Source organism: Lissotriton vulgaris, chromosome 1_2 (assembly GCF_964263255.1).
Source record: "Lissotriton vulgaris chromosome 1_2, aLisVul1.2, whole genome shotgun sequence".
NCBI lineage: Eukaryota > Metazoa > Chordata > Amphibia > Caudata > Salamandridae > Lissotriton > Lissotriton vulgaris.
The window spans coordinates 199,350,721-199,363,872 of record NC_141686.1 but is presented as its reverse complement, the minus strand read 5'-3'; the positions used below and the strand labels follow the sequence as shown (position 1 = coordinate 199,363,872).

General features: G+C 45.5%; 1 protein-coding gene across 2 annotated transcripts in view; it reads left to right on the top strand.

Moving 5' to 3' along the window:
* The window catches only part of LOC147734918 (putative glycine N-acyltransferase-like protein 1B), a 75,285-nt gene extending 71,423 nt beyond the window's left edge, over positions 1–3,862 (top strand). For both annotated transcript variants that reach the window (XM_086953102.1, XM_086953103.1), the window contains exon 6: positions 2,227–3,862. In XM_086953102.1, the coding sequence (XP_086809228.1) occupies positions 2,227–2,650 (424 nt within the window). In that variant the 3' untranslated portion in view covers positions 2,651–3,862. The remainder of the gene's footprint in view (positions 1–2,226) is intronic.
* Positions 3,863–13,152: the final 9,290 nt, after the last annotated feature.

Below are 13,152 nucleotides of genomic sequence, written 5' to 3'. Positions count from 1 at the left end.
TGCATACTGCGCAATGTGCAAGTAATGCCAACTATTTAACTTGATCCAATTCCTGATGTATACACAGCGAATATAAAGATGTGTCTCATTAGCCTGAAATCTAAACAAGTCGTAATGACATGCCGAGGTGCTCTTCTAATAATTTAAAAATATGGCATCAATGCTCTCAAAACATGCTGCCTTCCTGACAGTGAAAAAAACTGCAAGAATTAAAATTGCTTATGAATGCAGAAAGTGTTGCGAATAATAACGATTCTTATTTGCTTTTCCCTCATTTCCTTGTGACTGAACAGAGTATAAATTACCCGGTTAAATAAAGGATATCACAGCAGAATTGCATCGAGCTGTATTATTAACTGTGTACAAAAACAAAAACAAACGGTAAAAGCATACAGGGCATGTAACAGATCCACGGGGCTCAAATATCACATGCTGTGTATAATTACGGCGAAAATGCCGGCCTCCGAGTGGTTGCTACACTTCCCAGCGGGACTACATGACCCATAATCCCCTTAAAACAGCTTTACGTGTCCGTAATGAAGTAATACATGTCCTTTGCAAAAGCTCAAAATTGCAGGTAATTCAGAAATTCGCAGTGTCATTAACCGGAGGAAAGTTACACAAAGGACTGTAAGCCCGGATCTCGGAAAGATAGAACAGGAAGTATCGCAAATGTCAATGTTCGTTAAGCAGCACAAGATATGTCTTTGTCATAGGCATACACGCGGGGTTGGAGGAGACCGATGGAAATAAATTGGATATGGCCAACACACTTCACTTCCAGTCCTGGTGGCAGCGAACAGCCAGGCACAGACTCCGTGAATAATGGCACAAAGGTTTTAATGATCCAACAAAAGCTAGACGCGTTTCGGCGGCGTTCTGCCTTGGTCACTACGTCTAGGTCACCCTACTGTACAGATATTTACACTTCACTCATGTCAGGGTTGTCATTATTATTATTATTAAATTTTATAAAGCGCGTAGTCACCCGTGAGTATCCCAGCGCTAAGATCCATACAACTGCGGGTCAGTGGGGACAAGGGGGAGGAGTCAGCATTTAGGGAAAGAGATGAGTCTTCAACCGCTTCCTGAATCGGAGATAGTCTGGTTCTGTTCTAAGGTCGCAGGGTAACGCGTTCCAAAGGCGTGCAGTGTGGACAGAGAAGCGCCTTCCACCCGTGCGTGCCTTCTTGGCTCTAGGGATGATGATAAGATATTCCTGATCGGATCGTAAGGATCTTGGGGCTTTGTATGGTCTGATAAATTTTCTTATAATAGGGGGGCCTTTGTTTTGTAGAAGTCTGTGAGCCAGACATAGGGCCTTGAACTTCACTCGCTCTCTCACTGGGAGCCAGTGGAGAATCTTCAAGGCTGGTTTGGCCGAAGCTCTGGCAGGGGTATTGGTGAGGATCCGGGCTGCGGAATTCTGGATCCTTTGTAGTTTGTTCAGGGTTGCCTCAGGGGCGCCTAGGTAGATGGTGTTGCTGTAATCCAGCCTTGATAAGATAAGGCCTTGGATTAACAGTTTTTGAGAGGTGGAAGGAAGTAGAGGCAGAATCTTCCTGATCGACTTGAGAAGCCCAAAGCACGTTACCACACGTGCACCATCATAGACCTAGAGGGTTCCTGTTACATAAAGAGCATGTCAGTGCATAAATAACAGAGAAACGTATATATGATGCCAGAAATGTCGGTACATTATAGTAAAATAACAAGAACAATGTAAACGTATTGATGGCATAGCATTTACAAAAATAAAATAAATGTTAATCAACGTGAGCAACTGGATGCTAGTATCTGCCCATGTGTGGCATCTTCAGACTCTCATGTGTAGAAATAAAGAAAACATTCAAGCGCCCGTCAGCCTGCAATCTGCATGAAAGTTTTGAAAAAAAGGCTTTATGGGCAAAGGGGGAGGCTCACAATCTTGCTGTCTATAAGAATGTTGCAAACTGGTTGGTGTATACAAAAAAGTGATGATGCCAGTGGTGTGAGTATAACCTGTCGAATACCCCGGGTAAGTGCCATTTAGATCGTTAAGATAAATCGTACGGCAGTTCGAGAGATGTATGTGCAGGTCGCTAGGGTCTGTCGTTTAGGCAAAATAACCAGTGTAGGAGTATACATATATGTATATATATATATATATATATATATATAAGTGATTTGTTATTCATTACACTGTGAGTTGAAGTGTGTAAATATGACTTTGTATAATTTCTGCAGGAATAACCAGCCAGCGTTTCAATGCTCCCCTGTCAGTACTGCTGATGCTGAGCTGGTGAATGCTGCGTGGGTCAATGGCGGAAATGAGGCCAGTCTCAGATTTGTCCGCCGATGCATCTCCGAACTGCCAACAATTTGCAACAGGGACTCGGAAGGAAAACCCATCTCGTGGTATGTCATGGACCAGAAAGCAGAGATGAGAATGGCGTATACTGTTCCAGATTATCGATGCCGTGGTTTTTCCACCAGCCTCCTCAAGTCTTTCATGGCCACCCTCTGCCAACAGCAGGATGATTTCCCATTTTACTATATTACTGGTGAACACAATGTGCAAGCCCAGAGTGTGGCAAGAAAAGTGGGTCTCCAGAACGCACCTTGTGGATACATTCAGTGGATCTGTCGGCCTCTTGGGAGAAAACACTAACCTGATAGGGTGGGCTATCACCAAAGGAGAGACCGTGTCAAGCATCCTCTTATGTTTCTGCTGAGTTTGAGGTTTCGCTGATGCTTTTGAGTCCAACGCCTAAATTTACAAACATTTTGTGCTGAGTTCGCTGCAACCCAGCTCAAAATGACTTTTCAAAAAATACTTTACAGCACAAACCTGGTTTTGCACTGCAAAGTTGCCTTGAATCAACACAAATCAGTGCAAAGCACTGCTTTGTGTTACTCTACATCTGAGGGGCAATAAATGGGTAGTACATGGATGTTCCCATGCAAACACCCATGCATTTTTATACAAAGCCCCTTCTACTAACAATAGTAGACATGGTTTTGCACCAAAAAATAACACCACTTTAAAGTAGGTGTCAAAAGGAATAATACTTTTATTTTTCACTGTTTTACCGACTTTGCAAGTGTGCTGCACTGTACAACACACATACAAAGTAGGAAAAGTTTTACAGTTTGCCTAGGCGTAGTATTTCCACTGGAAAGGTACCCTTTCATTAGAAAACCTATGCTAGACACATACAGACACGCTGCACTATGGCACAAGGTATAGCGTGGCGCTCGGCTGCCTGATTGTGCACCAGCACTATGGAAATGGGAGGAGAGTGTTATATCTCTGTAGATAAGGTGCTTTACCAATTTCTCTCTGTCACGCAAGGCAGTGCAGCAACTTTGAGTGCTGAACTGCATTGTGTGGCAGGTTCGTAAATCTGACCCCAAGGCGAAGCTCCATCTTTTGGTGTGTCCACAGTTGCTCAGCAATAGTTGACATACAGAGCATGGGTCACATGTGAGTGGCTGACTGTTGTCACAACTTAACTGTGTCCCTGATTAAATGCCAAATCCAAAAATGACCAGATTTTTCACTGTAGATCAACTAAAATAGCAAAAAAAATTATCATGGACTGATCATTGCTCTATGAACCACTGTCTCTTAGGTTATGTTTTCCTTTATTTTCTGGCACTTGTACCTTAATTGTAATGACTGTAGATGCACGGAAATAAATTTCACATGCTTCTAAAGATTCAATCAAGAAGAAAGGGATTTACTTCAGAGAGTGAAAATTACTGGATTCCACATTGTACACGAACGATACATGTATTTGATTCTAATAATATAAAAGTACAAAATAATTTTATGACACAAAAATCATTAAAAACTCCATTTTATATTGTCACTTCTAAACGGCTTTATATAATTTCGTTTCCCAGAGTGTAACTGGTTTTAAAATTGCATCGCTTCTGTGTCCTTTAATTATGACAGTTAGTGCCCATTAATTCAGTTATAGAACATCAGATCACAATTATTTTCACAGCCAAGCAGTCATTCTACTTCCAACAAACCAAATGCAACACATGTGGAAGAGTTTTTAAATGAACAAAGGGAGTTAATTGCCGCATGGTCCTGGAGTTCTAATGTTAACTTCTTATCCAAGATAAAACTAAAATTACAAACAGTTTTAATGGGGACGAGTGCTTAAGGATGGCAAGGGGTGAGGAGTATGGGGCTGATTCACAGAACTAACTTAAGACAAAATCCTAAACTTACTACTTTTGCTATTCACAGAAGTTAGGATTTTGTCTTAAGACAGACTTAAGACAGAGTCCTAACTTAAGTCTGTCTTAAGTCTGTCTTAAGACAAAATCCTACCTTCTGTGAATACCAAAAGTAGTAAATTTAGGATTATATCTTAAGTTAGTTCTGTGAATCGGGCCCTATATGTTGAAAAGCAAAGCGTAGAGAGAATTTACTATCAGGACACCTCATTTAAGTTTGCAGTCAGGGGACGAGAATTGTGTCAGGACAAATCTCTGTGAATAATCTGCAGGAGGGGGGACAACCTATCTAGACCTGTGCTACTGTCGCCGATGTTGTCGAGTCTGTGCAAGTACAGCTAATGGTTGAGGGTATCAAAAGCAGAGGAGAGATCATGAGAATTCATATTCCTACATCCCCCTTTTCAGCTCCTCTGCTGAGATCATACAAGAAAACAGATCTGTGAGCTTTGTGCTTCTGCCTTGTCTGAAACCATTTAGGAGGGGATAAGGGAATTTTTGCTTTCCACAAAGTTTGATGCTCAAGTGGCTCATTTATCTAACAATTCCTTGAACAAGACAGTAGAGAGAATGGTCTGGCTTTTGCTAAGATGGTAGCATCAAGATGTGGCTTCCTAAAAGTGGCGATAATGAGCTTGATAATATGCTGTTGAGAAGTCCTATAGAAGCCCATGTTCACACCAGAACATGAGTTGTATGGGAATTCACAAGAGCATATTATCAAGCCCATTATCACCGCTTTAGGCACAGTTTTCTGCCGCTAAAGCGGCGATAATTGTAACTAAGCATGGGCGAATTTTGCGAATTTGCGATCCGCGAATTTGCAGATTTGCGAATTCGCGATCTGCAAAATTCGCGAATTTGTGCGAATTTTTGGTTTTTTGCGTGTTTGCAGGGTTTTTTGCGTGTTTGCAGGGTTTTTTGCGTGTTCGCGGGGATTTTTGCGTCTTCGCGAGCCGCTTGCATAGCGAAGTTACCCATGCAGTCGTTTATGGGAGAGGGAGAGAGAGATAGATAGATAGATAGCTAGATAGATAGATAGATAGATAGATAGAGAGAAAGAGAGAGGGAGAGAGAGAATGAGAGAAAGAAAGAGAGGCCGGATCTCTGAAGGGCCAGATTCCTGAGTTGCCCCTACAGAACATACAGCTTTTTATTTTTAGCAAAATGCATATGAAAATTGTGCTGTAAAGGTCTCTTTTAGTTTAACCCCTCCTGACAACTCAAAATGGGTGTATTTGCCATCCTCTCCCTTCTTCTTGTTTTTATATCTGTAAGTGCTTCCTGATGAGGTTTAATTCCTTGGACAGGTGCCTCATTGCCTACTTGTAACTATTCTCTGACCCTGCTTCAAGGGTCAGAGCAGGGTCAGAGAATAGTTGCAAGTAGGCAACGAGGCGCCAGGAAGCAATTAGCAGCAGGTGTCCAAGTTGAAGTTAATTTGTTTGTAACCCTTTGGAAAAAGGTTACAAAGAAATTAGGTTCAACTTTTGCACCTGCAGCTGTAACCCTTGCTTGGCTGAAAATTCGTCCCCGCTGATTCGCGGATTTTACCGCAATTTCGCGAGATTCGCGGATCGCGAAATCGCGGAAAATCCGCAAATTCGCCCGCGAAACGGATTTTACGCCCACCCTTAATTGTAGCACCGTTTCTTGATAATATGCCCCTAGGTTTATAGTTAAGCAACTATATCTTTTCCTTCAGCGAATCTTCATTATAAGTCACAACTACCAACTAGAATAAGAAGGCCATCCTTTTCAAAGATGGTAAAGAAGAGGAAACAGAAAAAAGCCATAGTGCATTATCCAACCTTATTTTCATGCGAGACGTAACCCCCCAGGGCATTTGCTCTGGAATCTGTGTCAACACAACAGTTTCTAGAGGAAGGAGGTAGTTACCTCTAAGTGGTCTCTTGACAAATATGGTAATGTTTCATAATAAAGCCACAAAGGAATGAGCTTTGGGCCTTCCAGGCAAAGTCTTGTTGGCATTACTGCAGCGCATGAAACAATCAAAAATAGATGGCCAAATTGGCTATTTAATTTTATCACGATAAAACTTTAGAATACTTTTTAAATCAAGGAAATGCAAAGCCCTTTCAGTTAGAGAGGAAAGATTCTAAAAGATGGTCGAAAGGGAGATTGTATGATTACAAGGAATTCACAGACAACTTTAGTAAGAAAACTAAGGTGGGTCTAACAACCACTTTGTCTTTTTAAAACACATTGAAAAGTTCCTTAAAACATGGATTTTTTAACTATCTGGGTGGACGTTATCGCCAACAGAAAAGCTGTTTTGCAGGAGATATGCTGAACACACACATTTAAATAGGTTCAAAAGGGGGGCATGAACACTGCAACCTGAGTTTGTCAACCGAAGAAGATAAGGGAGTACACCTTTTTCTTGCATTCAGAAGGACTGATTTTTTTATGGAGGCCAATTGCAAAACCCTTTCCATTTGAATGAATATGACGTTCCACTGGAAAGATGATTGGCAGCTTTCAAGATATTCATCACATTTTCTTGCAGATTTGAAATGCATATTGCAAGAGTTCAGGAGCCATGCTGCTCTGCTCAGTGTTGTAAAATTGGAATGAATGCTTTGCCCACCAAACTTGAATTGGAATTCCAGCCTGCATGGCATTCCTGTGTGTGGACTTGCACTAGTTTGATGATCAAAAGTACTGAAGGAAAAGTGTTAAACCTCTTTGACCAATTGCTCAAAAGAGCATTCCCCATGGTTCCCAGGTGGTAACACCTGATTTGTGCAATATCGGCAACCGCATCCAGAAAATATATTGTGCAGGATTTTGTTGTTTAATGCCTTATCATGATTCCTTTTTAATAGCCTACTTATGGAACCGCTTGAACATTGTGCATTCCTGGTAAGTTGGCTGCTGTCATGTACAGTTTATTCACAAATAACTCATCCGTAAGGGTCTCAAGGTGCTGAGGGGTTGGGGGGAGGCACAGGGTCATGTCCACCAAGAAGGAGGTCTATTGAAGACCTATATTTTGAGGTCCCTCGTGAAGTTGGGGAGTGATGTTGTCTGTCTGAGGTGGAGCGGGAGGGCATTCCAGCCTCTTGTCGCGAGGAAGGCGAAGGAGTGGCCACCCGAGCAGGACTTTCTGGTGCGAGGGACCACAGCGTGGGAGAGCTGGGCTGATCGTAGGGTCCTATGGGGTGCGTGGAGTGTGAGTTGGCTATTCAGGTATGCTTGTGTTGTGGAGGGCTTTGTGTGCATGGGTGAGAATTTTGAAGGTGATTCTTGCCTCGATGGGGAGCCAGTGGAGTATGCACAGGTGCTAGGTGATGTGGCAGTGCCATGGCTTGTTGAGAATTAGTCTGGCGCATTCTGGATGTTTTGAAGTTTGCCGGTGAGGTTTTTTTGTTGATTCCTGTGTAGAGTGCATTGCCGTAGTCAAGTCTGCTGGTGACAAGAGCCTGTGTGATCGTCTACCTGTGTTTGAAGGGGATCCATTTGAAGGTCTTGTGTAGGAGGTGGAGGGTATGGAAGCAGGAGGATGAGATGGAGTTGATCTGGCAGTCCATTTTGAGTTCGGAGTCCAGGATGATTCTAAGGATGTGTGTGTGGTCAGTGGGGGTGGGCGAACATCCGAGGGCAGGGGACCACCAATTGTCGTTCCAGGCGTCAGGGTGTGGGCCAATGATGAGTGCTTCTGGTTTGTCCGTGTTGAGTTGTAGACAGCTGCTCTTCATTCATCTGGCGACTGCTTCCATGCCCTCTTGAAAGATGATGTGTTTGGCTGCATTGGATTCGTTAGATAGGGCGAGGATGAGTTGGGTGTCATCTGCGTATGAAACAATGTTGAGTCCCTGGGTTCTGATGATGGGAGTGAGAGGAGCCATGTAGATTTTGAACAACATGGGGCTGAGAGAGGATCCTTGGGGGACTTCGCAGGTAGTCATTGTGGGGTTCCAGAGGAAGGGAGGGAGTCTGACCCGCTATGTTCTGTCGGACAGGAATGAGCATATCCTGTCATAGCCTTATCCTGGATCCCTAATTTGTGAAGTCTGTGTGTTAGGGCATGGTGAGAGACTATGACGAAGGCTGCTGAAAGGTCGAGGAGGATGAGGCTACTGTCTCTCCTCCATCCAGGAGGGAGCTGATGTCGTCTGTTGCGGCGAGGAGGGCGGTTTCCCTGCTCTGGTTCTTTCTGAAGCTGCATTGGGAGGAGTCAAGAATGTTGTGCTCTTCGATGAAGGTGGCAAGTTGGATGTTGATGGCTTTTTTGATGACTTTCACAGGAACGGGAGCAGGGAGATGGGTCTGTAGTTTTTGAGGTCAGTGGGGCTGTCGAGGGTTTCTTCAGGAGGAGTTGATCTCAGCATTCTTCCAATCATAGTGGAAGTAGGTGTATGCGAGGGAGCGGTTGATGATGTGGCGAAGCATGGGGACAATGGTGTTGACGGTTTAGTTGATGATGTGGCGGGGGCAGGGGTCTGTGGGGGCTCTGGAGTGGATTGACTTCATTGTCTTCAGTGTGTCTTTGGTGTTGTTAAACTTTTTGCCTTTCTCTTAGATTTTTTCTGACATGGTGTAGGTGGTTTTAGGACTCTGGGCACTTTAGCACTGCTGTTCAGTGTAAAGTGCATGTGCTCTCTGTGTTACATATGGTAAGATTGGTCTACACTTGTTTTGCCTATTTAATTTACCTGTCAGTCCCTTGTAAAGTGGTATCTCATATACCCAGGGCTGGTAAATTAAATGCTACTAGTGGGTTTACATCGCTGATTGCATCACCCACCAAAGTAGCCTTTCAAACCTATCCCAGGCCTCTGCCATTGCAGGGCCTGTGTGCGCAGTGTTAGTTTCACTTTGACCCCCTTTTACTACTTGTCAGTCACCCCTAAGGTAGGCCCTAGATAGCTTTATGGGCAGGGTGCATTGTAGGTAAAAGATAGGACATGTACCTTAAGTGTGTGACTGGTCCTAGTAGTGACAAACAGCCATTTTCATTTCTCACTACTTTGTGGCTGCCCTCCAATCAGAATGCATTGGGGATTCCCTGATATGTGTTACAAAGGTAATTCCTGATATGAGAGGAGGAGCGTGGTCAAGTTTGGTATATTTGAAATAGTGATAATAAATGCTACGCAATGGTGTGCGCAGATTTATTACAACTATTTCAGAAATGCCACTTTTAGAAGTTGGCATTTCTGTGTGCTGTGTGTCAGCCTGCCTGATGTGAATTGCAAGTCTGGCTTTTGAGTGACAGGGGCTGGTGAGGTGTGTGTGGCTCCAGGAAGGACAGGATGAGTCAGCACTAGGCTGAATGGGACATCTGCATTTGGAGTAGTGGGAGGAGAAGTCCCTGGTCCCTGAGTAGGTCTGTGTCTAGCCTGTACAATGCTGGCCCTGCCCCCTGTGGTGTGCTTGATCACCGAGCCCCCACCTAATAAGAGGAAGAGGAGCCTGGTAAACAACATGCTCCAATTCCCCCCTGAACCAGTTGCATCAGGTTCCCCCAAAGCCCTGTACTGCAGACAAAGGAAAATGTACTATATAAATAGGGGCTGTGTCCCTATGAGTATTTGCTTTGTTTTGACTGGGGACTGCTGCTGCTGGGCCCCAGGAGGAACCGCCACAAGGGACTGCCTCCCTGCTAGAGGGCCCTGTGAGCCTGCCTGCTGGGCCCAACCTTGTGACTCTGATGATTTTGGACAAAGCGCCTTGGGAGCGCTCAATTTTGTTACTCCCAGAGGAGTACCGGTGGCCTGCAGTGCAAGGCAGAGACATGTGGAGGATTTCCCCATGCTCTGAGGAGGAGCAGGAGCCCACCCCGCATTTGCCAGTAGAGGAGGAGTGTGCATCCTCCGCAGCGCTGCAACGTGTGCTCCGAGGGAATCCCGACATGGGGATTCCCTCTCGCATTGCCATTGATAGTGGGAGCCCAATCCGTGTTTTGCCAAAGGAGCAGGTACCCACCCTGCACTGGTGTTTATCTTAAAAGCGGGTGCCCACCCCGCATCTGAGGTTCATTAAATTGTGGGTGCCCACCCTGCATCGGCCGAGAAGAGGAGCCGTGTAGCCATCGCTCCTGAATTGCCAACGATCCGGGCGGGGCCTCCAGGTGGAGGAGAGAGTCCTGTGACCCCGAGGAAGAGCCCAGCAGGAGCCCACCCCGCATTGATGCTGATTCAAAAGCGGTAGCCTACCCTGAGTTTTCGAGTGCCCGGAGAAGAGGGCAACAGGAATCAGAAGACAGGCATCTGTGTTGCCAAACCAGAGGCGGGCCTCACACGAAAGCCAATTGTTGCCTGGTGCCACCAGAAGCCAGGCAACCCTGAGCCTGATTGTGGATGGGGCTGTGGGAAGGGAATGTTGCAGGCATCAGAAGCCAAGAGGCTGCTGCCTAGTTAGGCGGGGCTCTTGTAAGGAGGGAAGGTCCCTGAGTAGCCCCCGAGTGCGGACAGATGGCGGGGCCATCCCAGAAGCTGATACGTGAGGCCCAGCGCCGTGTCCTGGCCAGCGAGAAACCACACAACAGCATTTTAGAAATCCAACCCACCGGAGTGATGGTGAGTCCGGCTACCACAAGAGTGGGGATGGTATTATGATCCCATTCCCCTGCAGTATCAGCTCCCCAACTGGTAGTGGGCAGCTGCCTTAACCAAGAGAACCTACCGGGTCAAAAGCGGGAGACTCTGCGAGGTCGCCCCGCCAGAGCGGACAGTGTGCGTGCATCCCACCCTAAGGGGTCGGTACGGGCTGCATTTTGTTGTGGACAGTCCTTTCCCCCCACACTTGCCTACAGGACTGCCGGTCCGTTAAGTGAAAAGAGTGAGATGCACCCTCCGCTCCTGTGCATTATTCACGTTGTTTTCTTTACAGAGGGAGCTAGGGGGGGCAGTTTTAAGGCTTAGTTGAGAAAGGAGCATTTTGGGGGAGAGCCTGGGATGGGGCCCTGGACAACCCCTGTGTAACAGCTTGCACCCTGAGGGGGCTCTAGGAAGGTGTGCCCCCTTTTACCAGAGTTTACTGTGGTGCTCTGTTCCTGTTGCTACGGCGTATGTATGGTGCTGAGCACCCCTATGTGTCATGATTCCTGTGGTGCCCGGTTGCCAATTAGGATGATTTGCATAATGCTTTATGCCGAGGGGCATCAGTAAGTTAAGATATATGCCTAAGAGGTTATGCATAATGTGTTAAGGCCTAATATGATGATTGCCTAATGGGTTTATGCCAATGTGATGGCCAACGCAAATGTCATGCTGTGATGTTTAGTGCTAATGTGTGCTGTATCAGTGATCTTGGTGGTGCTGCAGGAGTGGCAGCAGTGGGGAGACCTGAAGGATCCGTGCGTGTCGGCTTATGATGTTAGCTTGCAGTTGTTGTTGAGACATGGGTTGAATCTGTAGAGTGCCGCTGGGTTGTAGCATTGGTGGTACGGAAGTCCAGGGTTCCTAGTGCTGGTCTCGTTTGGGTCACGGATGGCCACAGACGACCTTTAATTTGGCGCACCAACGGGGTGCTCGCGCAGGGTCCCCCATTAAGTAGGGGTCGGGGAGGACTGGAGAGCTGGGAGGCAGGGGCGGGGAGGGGAAACTAGCTTGGACTGGTTGCACTGGTGGGAGGGGCCGCGGGGGCAGCAGCGGCAGTAAAACAAAACAGGAGAGAAGTGCACAGAATAAAGAGTAGAGTGAAAAAAAGTGAAAAGGAGGATGGAAAGTGATAGGAAGAGAGTGAGAGTAAAAGGGTGAAAAACAAAGGTGAAAGGAAAAAGCAAGCAGAAAAATGGAACAAGACAAAGAGTGAGAGGTCCACTGTACAACACGGGATGAGGCGCAGGTATAGCCTGCGGGTGGAGGAGGGCCTCGAACACCAACACTCGAGAGTGCATGGGCTCAGGAGGGCTTCACTTGATGGTTGAGCTGCGTAGGTAGGAGGGCAATTTTACTGACAATAATTCCGTGGTGTACTGCCCACTATACTGTTTGGAGGGCTTTCCTAAGGCTGCTGAGGTTTGATGAGTGGGCTGATGGGTACATTTTCTATTTCTATATTCTGTATCCTCTCTCCTGGCCTTTTCTATAATTATATTTGTCTTTTGGATTACCCTTTTTGGTTTTATCATCCAGATTGGGACACTATATAGGTTCCAACTAATTCAGACTTCTGGTATCTTCCGTGTGTTTAATTGCTGAGGTTTGTCTCCTGGCTGTTCCTTTAATAGTTTTTCCTGCTAAAAGGTTTTCTGATGCTGTGTATAGGGTACTGCTGGGGCAACTGAGTGGCTTAATCCCATGATATTGGAATTATCTGTCATAAGCCTTAATGGAATATCTTCTGTAATCCTTATGTTGCTTTAAGCCAACAGTTTTTAATGTTTCTAACTCAGCTTTATTTTTCTTTGTTTGCAAGAGCTCCCACAAAGTCGTTTTGAAGAAAGTAGGATATAAAATTCTTTGATGAGCTTCCAGTTTTAAGCCTGTGAGGCAGACCCATGAAGATCCAGATAAACCGCCCAATGTTCCTTCTGTCTGGTAGAAATGGGATGTGCAGGCATTTTGTTGATTAATGGAAGCCTTTGCAGGGGAATGATCTTGTGACTTCAGATAACTAAAGATAATTGAGCACATATGTATTTGTTGTACTCTAAATATTAACCAGTGACGCTTAAAGCAAGAGCTGTGCGAGAGTGTTGTGGGAGCTGGTTTACCCACCGCAAAGCTGTAACCAGTGTCCATCCTTATGCGCATAAGGTGCTAAACCACACTCCATTATCTGAAGAGGTGCAGTTTCCATTAAAAAAGTCAAATGTTACACTAGGCATTTAGGACTTCAAGCCCAATCTGGCCCTTCGGCAGAATTTCTCAATTGCATCTTTTAACTGCCTGTCTAAAGGATTAAGAAGCTGTATTGCCTTTCAAAAGTGCCCTTTCAAAATGTCTT